Raw genomic sequence first — 17,761 nt, 5'->3', positions numbered from 1 at the left:
TTATTGATTTAAGTTCCAGTGGTGGGTTAGTAGAACACGTTTGTTGGGTTATGATTGTTATGGTTAATACCATTAATATTGTTTATGATCAAACCAGTAATATAGGCTGTGACTAACCACATTCCACATTCTGGTCTGGGGTCATAGTCTAATTAAGTACATTTGATATGTTAAAGGATGCTGGCTATAACCCTGTGGTAGTTGGCAGTGCTAATAGTGTAAATATATAGAAAATAAAAATTAAACATTTTGATACCACCACTAGCATTAACAGTGTAGTTATGTTTTGCTGTTTTGAGTCCCCACAAAGAAAATAATAATGTGTTGATTTTTCCTGTGGATCCATAAATTGTCCACATCCCTCAGTGGAACCATACAACAGTGTTGTTTTTTGTGAAAGGAGTAGTCATAATTGATATATTATACAGTTTTAAATGGACTAATAGGAGACAAATAACTTAAAGACTAACTCCACTAAATGTTTTAAAGCAATTACTGTACATTAACAGTATTATGTCTTTTAGGAAAAAGGACTAAACTATATCAATAATAGTTAGGGGCCTTTAACCCCTACAGCAGAATACAACATGGTTCCCTTGGATCAGCAAACAGCACCTCCAGTAACCAACTTTTCATGCGGCTGTAGCACAAATCTCTAAACAGAAACCACATGACAAATGCGACTTTTGGGAACTGAACCATAATCTGTTAAAGCTTTGCGCAAAAAATGGTTCCTAACCAATCCCAATCCAAAGGAATAGGTTGGAACCATGAGTCCATGACATGGGTATAAAATTGACCCATGTCTTATATTTTGCGATTCATGTTATATGGTTTTTCTCAACATCTACAAGTGGCGCTTTTGCTAATTTACTTATAGGAAAAGCCTTAGTGGGAACAAAAACATAAAAAAAATCAGAAGCAAAGAGAAAAACTTTCTAAGTAAAATGAGCATTAGCAGGCATCTTTTAGTATCTGCTCTTAGGCAGCACTTTACCTGGCACCAGAAAACTGTGATGGCTTATAATTGACCTTTTGTTGACATTGTCGAGGTTGTCTTTTCATAAGGCACACGTGTTCAATACCAGCACCTGTAGAAATCAAGGTATTGGGGTATCTGGATTTTTGTAATTGCAGTTGAGGGTGGGTGTATATATCTACAGCATATGTTATGGTTTGATGCAGAATGCATTAAATAATCTATTCTGCTAAACTCCATTAAACTGTATCTAATAAAGCCTCATATTTCCTTCAAAAAGCATCAGACTATATTGAACCCTATCAGCTGGCAATATAGTTAATGTGCTAGCAGATGTTGTTTGTGTGAAGAAGAATATATCATTACAAACATTGTTATCTGTTTCCTTTAGGCAGTGCCCTGAGCAGTGTAATTCAGTTGTCTATACTTTCTATAGAACTCATACTGAGTCATAAATCAGTCCACTAATTTATTGATTACCACATTGCAGTACTGAAGAGATATCTGTGCAATTCTAATGTTTTCAGAGTTTTTTTTGGCCTTGTTGTTTTAGAACTGTCAATATTCATTTTAAATTGATCAAACTAAGTAATGCCTAATATGTGTTCTGCCAAACTGTATTGTTAAATAATTGGATTTTAACAGTGAACTAACAATGCAAATGCCTCTATGAAGAAATATTTGCATGCCACCCTTTTTATTTCTTTCTATGGCCTTTCTAATGCTGATCAATGAATCGTGGTAAGGGGGAACTTCTAAATTGACCAGTAACATAGGGGGCCACTAGGACTATTACTATTATTATTATTATTAATAAACAGGATTTATATAGCGCCAACATATTACGCAGCTACTAAAAACATTTTCAGCAAGTACAGTTGTTTAAAACGGCGTTTCCTTTTTACTTCCCATGAACTAGTTGCATGAGCTAATCTTAAATTCATATGTGAAAACTACTAATCCTCACGTTTCCATGTAATGGAGAACCTAAAGACATATTTAAAGTCAAGCCTAGGTGACAACCATGGCTGTCTCCAAACATACAAATACAAGACCAGTAAGCCATAGTATATTACACCTTTGTTGCGGAGTTTAGATGCACTTCATTTCCGAAAAAATTATTATTTCAAAACATAACTGATGTTCAGTTCTCAGCCTTCCTTTATAATCATGGCAGCACCTATGACGGACATGGCTCAGAGGTTAGCACTCAAATCTGGACCAGGACACTATCTGCAAGGAGTTGGTAAGTTCCCCCAACGGTTGTGTGGGTTTCCACCGGGCACCCCAGTTTCTTCCCACATCCTACTATACCTAAAAAATTGTCCTTAGATTGTCTTATTGAGATATGACTATGGTAGGTTGGGTTCTCTTATGGGTGAGTTAGTGCAGACAATGAGCTTTGTATAGCGCTGAGTATTATGTTGACGCTATATAAATATTTGGTAATAATAATAATAACTTACACACTAAGCCTATTGAGTTATATGTATCAGGTGGGCAGCACTTTTCAGCAAAATAGAGGATTTAGGGGTTGCGTCTTAGTGACTTTCTCTTTAAAATACCATGATATATATTATTATTGTAGGAAGTAGTCAAAATATTTCAAAAGGAACTGATGATTGTTCAGCTTAGTACTGTTGATAGGGAAGAATGTATATATCTATTTATTTTTTAATAATAAATAAAAGCATACCTGGAAAAAGGAATTTTATGGCCACTTAATATGTTCCATATAGGTTAGTTTGATTTATTGCCATTTCAATAAGTTATATATTATTTTATTATTTCTTCAAGTCTCCTGAATGTTTTTCAGCACACTGTGACTGTGCAGCTATATTATTAGTCAGTGCTATGTTAATAGCATATGTAGAAATTCCACCATGCTGCCATCTCTTCTAACATCACTAAACATTAATAATTGAGATAAGAAAGTATTTGTATATTCAGTGTGTACCAACTGTGGTGTAAGTATGATTTCTGACTGTGTGTGTGATAAGCACTTGTATGTGGTCTGTTTGCATATTGTGTCTGCATGTGTCCTATCTGCTTGTATAAGCATGGCTTGTGTGCATTCTGCATATGTAAACAGTATTACTACATACATCACTGTGTAACAGACAGCTCTAGGTCCCTGGTACTTCTGACCCCATTGCAGCTGTATGATCTGCTATGTGTGGTCAGTGGGGGAACCCCTGCTCTGTAAGAGTAAATACTCTTTATTATACCTAGCGGGAGTTTAAAAAGTATGTCTACTTACCTTAACCGGAAAATCAAAGGTTGAAAATGACTTTTAGCATGTTAACGATTGTATGTGATTTTAGTAATTTGGTTTAATCTACTTTAATTTAGGGTATATTATATATGCATGATCAATATGAACATATGAGGAGCTCTACTGTCTCTAGTTCTTTTATTTTCCTAATTCACTGACTAGACAGAACCCCCCCCCCCCACAGGTCCAAGGTTAGTGTAACAACATACTTCTAGTAACTGTCACTTCTTTCATCTTTTGTTGTAAGGCATCTGTATTATATGGCTGTTTCCAAACACAACTCTGAATTAACATGTTTAAAAAAAAATCTTATTCATGGAACAACTACCCTGCTTTAATTGCTGATGGCAAGTGTTACAGTAGTCTGACTGACTGCCAGGATGTTAACAGGATCACTTTTCCAACTGTCAAGTTAAAAGCTAGGACTAAAGTGGCTGAAGAATTGAAAGCATGCAAGCTATTTCTATATTGGTCCCTGTCACTGCCCTACTGGCTTTGAAAGAATGCCCCAGTCCCAATGCAGTGATGAATATTGATCGGCTGCTCTCACAGCAGTGCATCTGCAACATACATTATCAGATGGTTCCAAGTATTTATTTTAACTCCTACATTGTCAGAGGTATTTGTACAAGAATGTGAGGAAGAATTACAAACATTTCCCCAGCATTTCTGCTTGTATTATTACAGGCTGTTATTAGCCACTCATTTAGAAAAACATTAGTAACCAGTAGGAAAAGAATACTACTATACTTCAGCCTATTTTATATAAAAAGGCGGGTGTATCTAGATTAAACTGAAACGTTAACAACCATGTCATTGGTAATATTCGCATGATATCTGTCTGACGTTAATAAAATGTATTGTTAATATCTGTCTGTTGCTGGTTATACTTGTATATCGTTAGTTTATGCCTGTCATTAGGAAAATCTGCCTGTTGTTGGGATTATGTGCATGTCACTGGTATTTGACAGGTATTTGTTACATCTTGTTGTTGATATCTGCAAACCATTGATATTTATTTGTTGTTGATAATATCTATCGGTTACTTGTATTGTCTGCGTGTCATTGATATACTCCTCTGTTGATAATTACTGCTTGTCATTGGTAATACCTACCCGTTGTTGGTAAAATCCTACGCATAGACATACCTACAGTGATCACTTATGGCTCCCAACTAGTCACTGGGCAGACCTCCCTCCTAATATCTGTCAGTAGTCAGTCCAATCACTGTTAGCAGTGTGGTTCCAATCTTTGTCAGCTGTAAGACTGTACAAATTTGGTTTTCCCTATAATGTGAAAGTGATGAAATTGGAAGGCTGTGACTCTACTGGAGCCAATGTGGTTTTGGCTCCATATTTGTTGTATTCAGTCCTGCATATTTTCAGACACAAAAAAACTTTTTTTTGCTAGTGAAATATTCCACAACTCAAAGAATGAGTGTTGTGTTGTACTGCTGAGTCCATTGAAACCTACTTTTCTTGAGAATTGAGTTGTAATTTTAAAGTTTCATGTGCTACTATTGCAGTAAAACTGGCATTGCCCCAACACATAGGTCTGAAGGAGGAATAAAGGTTAACTATATTCCAAGAATTCCAATGGCTCTTCTCTGCATGCTAACTAACCACACTTACATTTTACCTTAGATATGTGGGCAGTGAGCTCCAGGTGCTTGCACCATATCGGTTAGTTAGAGTAAAAGATGTCTCCCTGTGCAAGTTTAGAATTAGACAGCTTTTGCATTTGAGCCAGCACCCCTGCACTTTACACACTAAAATTAGAATTCCCTATCACCCAGCACCCCTAAAATGCATCTTACTGATAGCTAGCACACCCAGAACCCTACCACTGCACCTCCTTGTACTCATGATACTGGACCCCAACCACCTAGATACTGAACCTTTCTGTTGGCCAGCCTGTAGAGAACAGAGAGTCCTCTGCAAGCTCCGTGTACATTGTGTGTCTCGGAGAATAGTGAGCCATCATGTATTATGGCATTCTGACTGACTCCTCCATCTCCGCTGCCCTCTTCTATCTTGATACTGGACCCCAACCACCTAGATCACCAAATCCTGGTTGATGTCTCTGTCTTGACTGCCTACCATCCTCCATCATTTGGAATGGTTCCTCTTACCTAACTGAAGAATCCATTCTACCTGATCACTGTTTCCTGGTTGAGCTGTTTATTCTGACTGACCCCCTCCATCCTTAACTTCCCCCTGACTGCAGGAGCTGGTAAATTTAGTGATCCGACGGTCTGAAAAGGTTGGCGACCACTGTCCCCCTGAAAACAATACAAGTCCTTCATGTGTAATTCATTCTGCATACCCTTTAAATGTATGTTCTTAATAATAACAACTTCTATGGCACAGAACAGTAGTTATTGCACTGTTTCTGCTTTTGTTTTATGGCTTTAAAACAGTGGTCCTATTTATAAAGCAGGGAATCAAACATTCATCCTAAAACATTCTTCGGTGGGAATATAATACTGCCATTAAAACACAAAAATTAAGGTAACCGATGGGCAGTATTGAAAATTTGGTCATTAAATAAACTTTGAAAGATTTCATAGACTAAAAAAAATAGATTTAAAGAACAATTTCCATAAAGAATAAATTGAAAACACAAACACCGTGAAACAATCTTGAAACAAAACAATGAAACTTCACCACATATAATGGTGGTTTACCAAGCAGAGTCTCTCAGTGCCCATCTTTGGAGCTTTTGGTCTCTGCAGCAGTTAGGGCCCATTCACTGGAGTACATTAGGAGAACATATTATTATTATTATATTACACATTAGTGTGATGCATTGACACCCCAAAACAATATCCACTGCAATGCAAATTATAGCAATGTATTGTTGTCCTGCTAGGAATGCTGTGTTTGAATGTTTGCTCTATTTATGTGTTGTAGGCAGTGGGCCAGGCTCATGTAAATAGGTCCTAACACAAGCTTATGGGCAGGTGGGGAAGTTATGAGGAATACAGGATGTTCAGGAGTATTTATTTTTCTTTGAACTAGCAGTGAATGCTATCTGCAGTGAGGAGAGCTTCTACCGAGTCGCAGTCTGTATTTAGTTGTTAAAGTGTGTGGTGACAGGGCCTCTTTATAATTCTATAATAGGACCTGGCTACGTGCTGAGGCTTCTCTCAGCTAAATACATTTACTCCATGTACCACCAGGGGGTGCAGAGCTGCGCTGCCGACAGGTGTCATTCCTAAATGGTTCCTCTCACCCAATCGGAGCCGAGGGCTCCTTGCCAGTCACAATATGCCCGCCTCAGTGTGGCTTCTCTGCGGTTCCATTAGCTTATACACGGAAATGCCAATCATAACATGGCTTCTGCTAAGCCACTTTGTCCAAAGGTTTCCCAGCACCGTGAGACGTGGAGCCTGCGCTCTGTGACATCAGGAAACGTGTTTACTAGGGGACGTGAATGTAGATGAGCTGCTTGCTGCAATCAACGTTAGTGCTGTCATTGGCCTGAGGTAAGTGTACATCAGGTGTGTACCAGTATATAAATCAACTATTGTACTAATAATGATTGAGAATGTTTGTTTTTTATGGTATGGTTCCTACTTAAGGTAACTATATATATATATATATATATATATATATATATATACACAAAATTAGTGGTTTAAATGCCCTGTCCAGATTTCCACATTGTAGTCATAGGGTTATCATCACCCCATGCTAATCAACATGAACATTGCACGCAGCCATCATTATACATTAGACTCCTGCCCTTTGGTATTTGTTTGCTTGTTGATCTGGAAAAACAATGTGTATTTGTAATGATTTCTGATCCTCCAATCAGAGTTCGAGGCTGCGTCCCCCCATCCTAGATAATGGTCAGCAATATGATCTATGAGCAGGGTCCCGGTAGCACTATGATCCATGAGCAGGGTCCCAGTACTGGTATGATTCATGATCAGGGTACGGGTATGATCCATGAGCAGGGTCCCGGTAGCGGTATGATCCATGAGCAGGGTCCCGGTAGCGGTATGATCCATGAGCAGGGTCCCGGTAGTCACAGAAGAGGGGCACAGTGTCGTCCTATTTGATTTCTGAGCTGCTGACCTTAGTGAAAATGTTAGAGGTGATTAAAATGACAAATGATCTTTGCATGGTGGGGAAAGATTTTACAAACCTATAACTGTGTGTGTTTATTTCAGGGGCCATGGGGTGAGGGGTTGGTCTCCTTAAAATGTACCATGCATCAAAAAAAAAAAGTTTTTATTTATGATCCACCCACCTGATCACTACTGAGTAAATATGTGTGAAAAGATTATGTTACTTACCTTAAACCTTGACCTCTTCCCCAGTACACGGAGCAGTAGCAAATTCTTACAAGATTTGGGATCCACAGTTTGAGCCGCTTCACTGGTGCCCAGGCAAGTGAACCAGAAGCTAGGATTTAAGGTAAGTCATTTTATTGACGTTTTATTATTTTACCTTGGCATCATTTGATAGGGTCTAGTCATTGTTTTTTATGTAAGCTCCACTTTAACTTGTCAGGGCTTGCTGAACTAGCAGCACTATGGTCATTATATGTCCAGTGTCACTACACATCCCATAAATCAAAAAGCCTGAAACTCTGCCCAAGTCAGCATTAAAGTAAACTTTTCAGCCACTTTAATGAAAACCTTTTCTGAGATGAATGTAGAGGCTCCTCCTTGTTCCTGGCCTGTCATGCTGATGTTCTTTTTCACCAGTGAGTCAGTGGCCCTGATCAGGTATGAAGCTGTCTTTCTTCATTCTTTTCTGATATGTGTCTTTGTAATGGGCCAATGACTTCCTTAAATAGTAATTGAAATAAATAAAGAATTAGCGTTACAGCAAATTGACTAGAATTCTGAGAAACAGGACAGTGAAAGACTCCAAATTTTACTTTTATATTATTTAGAAATGCAGTCAAAAGCTGAAATGTCTTTGTCATTGCTGTTAAAAAAACAAAACAAAAACAGTTTGGATGAGGCATAAAATCTAATAAAATATATCTAACTCTTGCAATGAATCTCCTATTGCATTCCTTTTGGTTGATTTCTTATGCATACTTTCTATGTTATTTGAAGGAGGATAAAAAGTGTGTGTGTGTGTGTGTGTGTGTCTTTCCCTTGACATACACTTTAAACTCGTCTTCAAAATCTTCAAGTAGAACTCTAGGCAAAATGGTAAATATTAACTAGTCATGAGAAAAAGTATTCCATAAATAAAACCTCAGATAATCAACAACACGTGACAAAAAACAATTCTTTGGTTAAAGAAGACTGAATACTAAAAAAGTCATATTGCAGAAGCAGAATGTGAAAAAATTAAGTACACCTCTACAACTTCCTTTGAAATTAGGACTCGATCAAGTGATCATCAACAAGTGTAACCATATGTATAAAATCAGAGGTTTCTTGCAGTTTTGCTGGTCTGGAGCATTCAGGTGTGTGTCAACACAATGGCAAAAAAAAAAGCATCAGTACTGATGTTGGAGAAGCAATTGCTCCTGGCAGTCAATCTGTTAGAGGTATAGGGTAATTTCCTAACATTCTAATTATTTCCATCATTCTAAACTTCATTCACAAATGGAAAACATTGGGACAGTGGCCAATCTTCCCAAAAGTGGACATTGTGGACATTCCCAATTAGAAGCTTATCTCCTGCTGTTACTACACCTTCCGATATAAAAAGCAAATGCTGGTTTAGAATCCCCTAAAAAAGAGATTAAATTACAACTGTTTATTCTAGATATCAGTAAAATATATAACAATATTTTATTTACACGTCTTCAATGTTCAATAACAAAAGTAATTGCACAAATGTTGAAAAAACAAACACCAGGACTATTAAAAAAAAAAGAAAGAAGATTAAAGACTTTTAAAAAACAAAATACCCTTTCCTGCCTGATTCCATTTTTTTTAAATACACTTACCTGTTCTCTTTCCTTAAGTGCCCTAAATATAAACATGAGCTAGAAAAATGTGGCAGGGTATTTAACCCTTCCGTGCTCCTTTCAAAACATTTTGCCTACACTCTAACTTTAAAATGTCAAACTTTTAAATCTAAACTTGTTACTCCATTTTTGACAGTGAATATTGATAATGTATAAAACATCTTTGGTTTGTGTAGGCTTGTACAAAAGGACCATTTACTGCTGAAAGAAATGCCTAGTCCAAGAATCACAAGAGCAGCCAGCACCAGTAGCTCTACTAATAATGGAAGATTTGAGTTCATTTCTCTCCTAACCAATAGGACGGGGACTTCAGAAACACCTACTAGTAGACTTCGAAATTCGGACAGCCCGGTTCACAGGAAAGACTCTGGTTCATCTCAACAGCAGCAGCAGCAGCTTCCAGAGGAGGATTGTATGAAGTTAAACCCATCTTTTCTTGGCATTGCACTTAGGTCATTGCTGGCAGTTGACCTCTGGCTGTCTAAGAAAATGGGTGTGTGTGCCAGGGAAGGATCTTCATGGGGTAGTGCACGTCCTTTGATGAAGCTAGTGGAGATTACTGGTCATGGAATACCTTGGATTTTTGGCACACTCTATTGTCTGTACAAAAGTGATAGTTCAGCTGGCAGAGAGGTAATACTCAACCTGCTTTTCGGTAAGTGAAATAAATAATACATATTTGTATAGTACATTATACCTGAAATATCACACAAAATTTCACTATATTTTTTTTTTTTGTAATTTTTACACCCACCAATCACTTCCAGACAGCTTCTATTGTATTGCCAAGGCACATTCATAAAGATTGTAATTTGCTGATCCATTATGCTGCAATCTGTGTGCCATTATGTTGTTCATTCTTTATAAACTTGTCAGGACATTTTTACCATAGTCATGTTAGTAATTGTGATGGTTAGCATGTTCAGACTAGTGGTATCGTACCATGGTTTACCATTGTTAGGCTCCCAGGAATGGTAACATGCAGCACTTCATACATTTCAGCCCTACCTTTCTTCCATCCTTATAGATTGCCCCTCCAGTGTTTAAAGGGATTAGTCCTATTTTCCTACACACTGCGACTTCAAACAGGCATTAGAACCTGCAGCAGGTGTCTTGAACCAACCTCATTTCATATCTGATGGATGTCAGATAAAAGCTGTGAAAGCTTGGCATGTAGTTGTTTTACAATCACAAATGCTTTAAAAAGGGTTTGCCTTTCAGCATTAAGTCCAGCATTGGGCTCGGTCTGTAAATCTTTTCCTCTTTTTACAAGTTAAAGTATTTTGTTCTTTTGAGTTAGTTATGATGGGTTATTTGCTCTTATTTTATTTTTTGTGTAATATTGTTGTCCACCTGTAGATGGCACTGTCCTCATGTGAAGTGTGCAAACAAATCATGTCTGTGGTCTTCAACGGCAAGATTTTTGTACATTTTTACATGAGGATACAATGCCATCTACTGATGTGACCCAAGTATAAGCTGCAATTCTTTTTCTAATGGCATTCGGAGAAAAAAAATCTTAGTTTATTCTCAAAATTATACTGTATATTGTAAATGTTTTTGTTTTAATTTGTTACTTAATCTGTTATACACATCTGTTATTTTCTGCAGCGCTACTGTTGGACATCATTCTTGTAGGAATTGTAAAAGGATTAGTGAAGCGTCGGAGACCAACACAAAATCGCATGGACATGTTTGCCACCTTCTCTGTGGACAAATACTCCTTTCCTTCAGGCCATGCTACAAGGGCAGCAATGGTGTCTCGCTTTATGCTTCACCACCTGGTACTGGCTGTTCCAGTGAGGATCCTTGTAATGCTGTGGGCTATTGTGGTCAGCTTGTCTAGAGTCATGCTGGGTAGACATAATGTGACTGATGTATTATTTGGCTTTTTCATGGGGTACATGCAATATAGCTTAGTTGAATACTTTTGGCTGTCACCAAACACTTTTCCAGTTCTCTTCAAGATTTGATATTTCAGGCAGGTGGCAGTTTTCAGTAGTAGTTAATAAACGCCTGGTTCTCATTCCATTGGATACAAATAAGTTGCTCACCACATTTTGAAGTTTTTGGCTCTCTAGTTATGAGTGGTCAGATGCAAGCATGATTTCGGCTATAAGACAAAGGATACAAGTGTATGTAAGAATGGATTTAGAGACTTACACTGTATGTATGGACCATTGAACTCTGATTTCAGCATTATGCACTGTTGATCTTTAAGCCATGGACATTACATTTTTGCAGTTAAAAGTGGTGAAAGGGGAAATGCTGATATTACTTCCTATTCTGCTGTATTTTGTGGGAAATTTATTTTGTATTGTTTTAATGAACATGTTTCATTTTTGTTTTGTTGTTTACATTTGAAATTGAACTGCTGAGCTCACAAATTGAGCTCACAATTGTCTTGATTGAACATTGTGGTCCCATATCATGCTGTTTAACCATCCAGAAAGGCTACGAAATCAGTTGTGTATAGAAGAAATAATTTTTTTTTGCATTGAAGTGAAACATCGGGGTTAGTATAAATTATTATTCATGCATTGTATTAGTCCAAGGAACCTTTTCTCCATTTGTTATACCTTCCAAAAAGAGTCTCTGCTTTACCACACATGGAAACAATGCATAATATATATATATATGTAAGAGAGAACTAAATGAAAGCAAGGAATTCAGTGCAACTAAAAACTGCAGGGAATCCTTTTCTCCTATGATTATCTTACATTTACCTACATCGTAGCCATTAAGCCTTAGCAATATGCATGAATCCTCCTTTGCGTAGACTGTATATGGAAACAATGTGCAACATTTAGTGGCCATGCACAGCTTGACATATACAAGTAATGAGCTAAGTTGGGACTTCATTGTGATGGTGGCCATTGTATTAAAAACATTCTCCATGACCAAGTGCTAAAAGGTTTTCCTTCTGCGGAAAGAAATGAGAAACTTTTCACCATCAAGTTGTTAAAATAACTCCAATGAATGTTACCATGTAAACTAAATTCTGTGTAATAGAAATTAGCATGTTAGCACTTTCTTACATTCTTCTGACCAATACCAATCACTCTATAAATGCCAAATCTTGCTTTTGCTGTAAAAGAATAGTGAAGTATCGAAATATTAATAATTTTTAAACTGACTGGTTTATTTTTTCCATTCCATATTCCTGTAAACTTCCTACCTGCTGTTAGAAATTAATGTAAGGTGTTTCCAGTGCGGCCCGTAAGTTGTTACTTCAAAGAAAGGTGACCTTATCTCAAAACAGCACAACCAAATCCCTTGATTTTTTTATTTTAATGATTGGGTCAAAATGCAAAGGTATTGTGAAAGTACTGTACCGTAGTGTCAATATAAAAAAAATTATATTCTGGGACCATATTTAAATATTTGTAATATTGACTCTTGGCTTTGAAATGATTATTTTCAATGTCTTTAGTATCCAAAGAATGCTAAAGAAAATAATTATTTCATTATTAATTAGCATGCATTGTTTTATAGTTGGTATTTATGTGGTTTTTGTATATAGGATTTACAAATACATGAAAAGGAAAGACCACAGGGGACAGATGTGATTGTGTGAAACAAATTCTTTCTTTTCTTTTTTTTTTTGTTTTCTCTTCCAGTTTAAAATGCCTCTATCATTGTAATCAATGAAACTGTCATACACAGACCACTTTGTGTCATAGCAGACTTTGCTAAAAGAAAGCAATCTTGTATGTCTTTAGATTGCTGAAGTCCACTGCTGTATTGTTGGTATATGATGGCTCCATTTATCTGAGAGATTAATGAAGGCTGACGTGCATGATGGTGTCAGGTGATGAGTTTTGTCTTGCTTACAAGTTTATCTCCTGTATAGACTAAAATGTCTGCCTCTGTTTTCTATCAAAAACCTTGCAAGAGAAGCAAAGCTTTAAAAAAAAACACACACACACACACACAGCAAAAGCACGGGATTCACAAATCAAGGAGAAGTATTGCGGATACCTTGATGAATCGCAATAAGATGTATACTGGATTCATGCTATCACCTTGTGCCTATATATGTAAATTTCACTTGTATATTTTAGCTTTTCCTCAGTTGATCTAGAGAACCCCAAAGATAGGGGGCAGTATGTCACTTGCTGTATTTTTTTCTAGATTTAAAGATCTGGTTGGGGAGGTCTTTGTTGCTTTAATTTAAGGTCATCAACTGAGGCCAATGAAAAATACTGTACAGTTTTTGCGTAAAACAAAGACCTATAAACCATAGATGTGCTTCAAAAAAAGGAGCGTTGGGTAACGAGCACAACTCATCTAAGCTAACCGATCAAACTGTACAGCTTTAGTTGTGGCTGGGACAAACATTTTAGGAGGCATCCGTGTACATATAGAACATATTCCATCTCCTCTGTGATTAGTGGAATCCAATCACTGGCTAAATGATCCCTATGCTTCTTGTTCATTAGTAGCTTAAGGATGATTCGCAGAGGATGACATATGTTGGACTAGCTGACAGCCATTGTAGAAGTAGACTGCAGGAAGCAGTGGTAGTGTAGAAAAACAATGTGCTGGGAAGTATCCGGTGCCTTTAGAACCATCAGCAGGCATGGTTCTAATCATGCTCTGTGCCAAACATCCTCATGTGGCCAGGGTACTGTAAATGGAGAGTTTTCTGAACATTTGCTGTCCTTTGAGGGATGACATATTACTGGTCATCTTCACATATGTGAACCCTGGCCCTATTAAACAAAAAGCATTTAGGTTGAATGTTCTCTGGTTTGGTCTTCAACTATTATTATAAATCAGCTCTAAAACTTTTCAAGCATGCCTAAGTGTAGGCAATCTGTGGTGTCCTCCAGTACCTGGAGTGCCCCTAAATCCTAAAGTTGACTATTTATTTTTTGGTAAAGTAGAAATGTGGTTTTTGTTCTCCCCCAGTGCTAGACTTGCCCATCTCATTCAGTGCCTAAATGTCATAAATGTTATAAAGTTTAATATACGGCACATCCATAGGCTTGCGCGTTGTAAGAGGTGTCTGGCTCTGTGGAGAAGTTATAACATTGGGCATTTAGCAGGTGGCCGCAAACCACCCATCAAAGGGCTTAGTAGGTGACTGCATCTGATTGATGATTGCAGCCTGTCAGGAACCACCAGTGAGCTGCCACCAGGTAGGCAGCCCGAAAAAAGACCTTTAGGCACCATAGATAGACTAGGTTTAGGATCCTAAGGTGCTCTGCAGCAGGGGTCCTAGTGGGTCGCGCCCGTCTGACAACTGGGCCGCGAGAGCATAGAGACTAGTGGTCCCCAACCTGTGGTCTGCAGTTCTGGCCAGTGCACCCCCCAGCAGGGTCAGGAGAAGGACCCCACTTGGGGGGCTGTGCACCGGTCAAAGCCGCTGACCACGTCTTCCATATGCGTCCCAAGGCAGTGGTCTCGGACCTGCGATGGGAGAGTGGGCGGGTTCTGGCATCATGATGTCACTCTGGGGGAAGTGTCTTCCTCTTAAGAGACACACGGCTCCCCGTTCATGCGTGGTCCGGAGTCCGTAAATTTAGTGGTCCGTGACGTCCAAAAGATTGGGGACCACTGCTCTGTAGGGATTAATACGAAGGTAATGGCGGACACTGCAAGGTACCTGTACTTTAGTGGTGTTAAACTGATAAAATAAGCTAAGGACTATAACTGTGTTTATGCTTTTTTTGCCTAATCACATGAAAGTTATATTATTAGTACAAACTATGAAAAAAATCAGTTCACAAAAATTACCATGTGGGGATTTCCTAAAACAACCACCTTCTAGCTGGCATAAACTGTGAAGTATACATTGAAAAGGGCACAATGTGTCTTGGTAAAGATAAAACACTGATTTTTCAGAAATGAAATGCTGTAGCCGTTTAATAACTGTTTAATTTATATATTAAAGGCTTGTGTAGATTGAAAAATACAGCATACTTTGTAGTACTATGACTTTGGTACACTTCTGTGATCATTTTGACGTTTTTTTTTTTTTTTTGACATGCTTTTCTCTTGCATCTACTTTTTCCTAAATGTGTTTTTTTGCATTTCCTTTGACCTGTATATGGGAGAAATGTAGTTGTGAGGTAAGCAAAACTGTAACCAGGCCTTGACAACTATACCCTTATCTCATAAAAAAGCATGTGTGATTTTAGTTTTAATTGTGTGTGTTTTTTATAAATATCATGTTATTACACAAAGTTTAAATATTTTATATATATGCTTTTTAGAAGCATCCTTCTTTCATTTCTACTTGTAGAGGGTTTCATTCATTGAACAGTATAAAAAAATTCTTGGTATTTTATGGCAATCTTTTGTACCATAATTGTGTTATTATTCGTCTGTAAAATGTTTTTGCATTGTGAAAGAACATTCTTCCAAAACAACCCTTTTGCTATATTGTTTATTCTTTTTCTACATACAAATACATAGTTATTTATATATGTACCTGTGGCGGAGGAGTTGTGTGGACCACCTTTTTTGTTTATTATATTTTTAAAACCATTGTTTATAAAGCCTCTGCTTTACCAATCTACCATTTATATTTTTTAAACATTTTGGGAACAATTTTTTCAATATTTTATTGGAAAATGCACATAAAGTTATGGCTGTTCTTTAAAAAGAAAAGAAAAATTGCTCAGTTAGGTGTTATGACAGAGTGTAATTACTTGCTGCCATACTCTTTCTGCCTTTGTTTCCATTTGACAGCAGAGTAATATTCCAGTTTTGGTCAATAATTAAATTTTTAGACCAATTCACTGTTTCTTAAATGAACTTGGTTAGCTGTGGAAGGCTTTATAAATGTAGTTGAAAATAGTAAATTCTTGTGGTCCTAAAAGTAACATACAGTTTTCATAATGTAACTTATTTACAACCCCCCCTTAATGAAGCCAGGACTTTCACAGGTGAGTTTGCCGAACATCCCATGCACAGCCAGCTTAACGGAAACTGTTCATTTTTACTGTGCATGTATAATTGGAGTGTATACTCTGTTAGAGCTGTACCTTCACTGGCTATGCATGCTGGAACTTACCACCAATAGAAAAAGGCTTTGTTTTTGGGGTGAAAGAATTATTGCGCTGCTCATATTTTATTTACCTTGGGTGCTTAGTGTTTCACCCCAGAAGTATCTATATTGTTCATCCAGTGCAATAAATTTGGTTACTGACACACTCTATATTTGTATAGTGTTTTTTTTTTCACCTTCAATAATTCAGAATGAAAAGGGTATCGGCTACAATAACAATGACATAAGGAAAAGGGTTATCTATTCATCTCCATTAGTGCCATAGGTGCTAAATCTTGACCACAATGATTCCCGTAGTCTTTCCAAGTTTTCTTACTCAAGAGCAATCAGGAAAGGATGACTGTGATACAGATGACTGGAGTTAGTCTAAGAATATGCACAGATCAGTCATTTACCATTAAAACCACTGATAGGTGGTCTGAATAACACTGATTATTGTGTTACGATGGCACCCATCAAAGGATGGTATGTATATATATATATATATATATATATATATTTTTTTTTTTTAATTATATCAGTAAATGAACAAGTCGTTAGTACCCCACCAAAAGTGGACAACGTACATCTCTTTTATAAGGATTTCCACAATAGCCTCTTTTTTTGGGTATAGGTCCCTACCATACTCCAGGATTGGTTTAAGGTGTTGAGTTTGTCTCAAAATCCTCCAGGTTTCCCCCCCCCCATTGTATCAGGCATGTGCAGAAGGAGTAGCCACAGAATGGGAGCCCAAAAAAAGGTAATTTTTACCTTACATAGAAAGGTTGTCTACCAGAGTGTAAATTTAAAATGTGAATGAAAAAGTGCCAGTTTGATAATTGTCCAAGGTTTGATAATCAATTCAAGGTACTGATTTTTCTTTTTTTTTTTTTTTCAATAATTTTTCAATTTTTTATTAATTTTTTTAAAAGTAATTGGACAAAATCAAAAGCTGAAGATACAGTGTTCATTTCTAATACTTGGTTGAAACCCATTTGCTGGCAATGACTGCCTGTAGTCTTGAACTCATGGACATCACCAGATGCTGGGTTTCCTCCTTTTTAATGCTCTGCCCAGGCATTACTGCAGCGGCTTTCAGTTGCTGTTTGTTTGTGGGCCTTTCTGTCAGAAGTTTAGTCTTCAACAAGTGAAACTCCTGCTCAATTGGGTTCAGATCAAGGGACTGACTTTCAAGAATATTCCACTTCTTTGCTTTAATAAACTCCTGAGTTGCTTTGGCTGGATGTTTTGGGTCATTGTCCATCTGTATTATGAAACGCCTCCCAATCAATGTGACTGCATTTAGCTGGATTTGAGCAGACAGTATGTCTCTGAACACCTCAGATTTCATTCGTCTGCTTCTGTCCTGTGTCACATCATGGATAAACACTAGTGTCCCAGTGCCATGGCAGCCATGCACGCCCAAGCCATCACACTGCCTCCGCCATGTTTTACAGATGATGTGGTATGCTATATATATATATATAAAACCAGATATGTCTTCTTTTGTTATGTAATATGTTTAGTAAGGTGATTACTTCATCATCCATGAAGCTTTATCTTG

The 17,761-nt window shown here is 37.4% G+C and overlaps 1 protein-coding gene across 1 annotated transcript; it reads left to right on the top strand.

Moving 5' to 3' along the window:
• Positions 1-4,116: 4,116 nt before the first annotated feature.
• PLPP6 (phospholipid phosphatase 6) lies at positions 4,117-16,366 on the top strand. Its single transcript, XM_072420134.1, has 4 exons — positions 4,117-6,741; positions 7,582-7,678; positions 9,377-9,855; positions 10,812-16,366. The coding sequence occupies exons 3-4, from the start codon at positions 9,411-9,413 to the stop codon at positions 11,171-11,173; spliced, it is 807 nt and encodes a 268-aa protein (XP_072276235.1). The 5' UTR covers positions 4,117-6,741; positions 7,582-7,678; positions 9,377-9,410; the 3' UTR covers positions 11,174-16,366.
• Positions 16,367-17,761: the final 1,395 nt, after the last annotated feature.

This window comes from Pyxicephalus adspersus, chromosome 8, assembly GCF_032062135.1.
Source record: "Pyxicephalus adspersus chromosome 8, UCB_Pads_2.0, whole genome shotgun sequence".
Classification (NCBI taxonomy): Eukaryota; Metazoa; Chordata; class Amphibia; order Anura; family Pyxicephalidae; genus Pyxicephalus; species Pyxicephalus adspersus.
This window is presented reverse-complemented; position numbering and strand designations above follow the sequence as displayed.

Excerpts from the sequence above, each read along its gene's own strand:
- PLPP6 (XM_072420134.1), top strand. The coding sequence starts at position 9,411 with ATGCCTAGTCCAAGAATCACAAGAGCAGCCAGCACCAGTAGCTCTACT. Across the intron at positions 9,856-10,811 it reads AATACTCAACCTGCTTTTCG|CGCTACTGTTGGACATCATT; the intron begins GTAAGTGAAATA and ends TATTTTCTGCAG.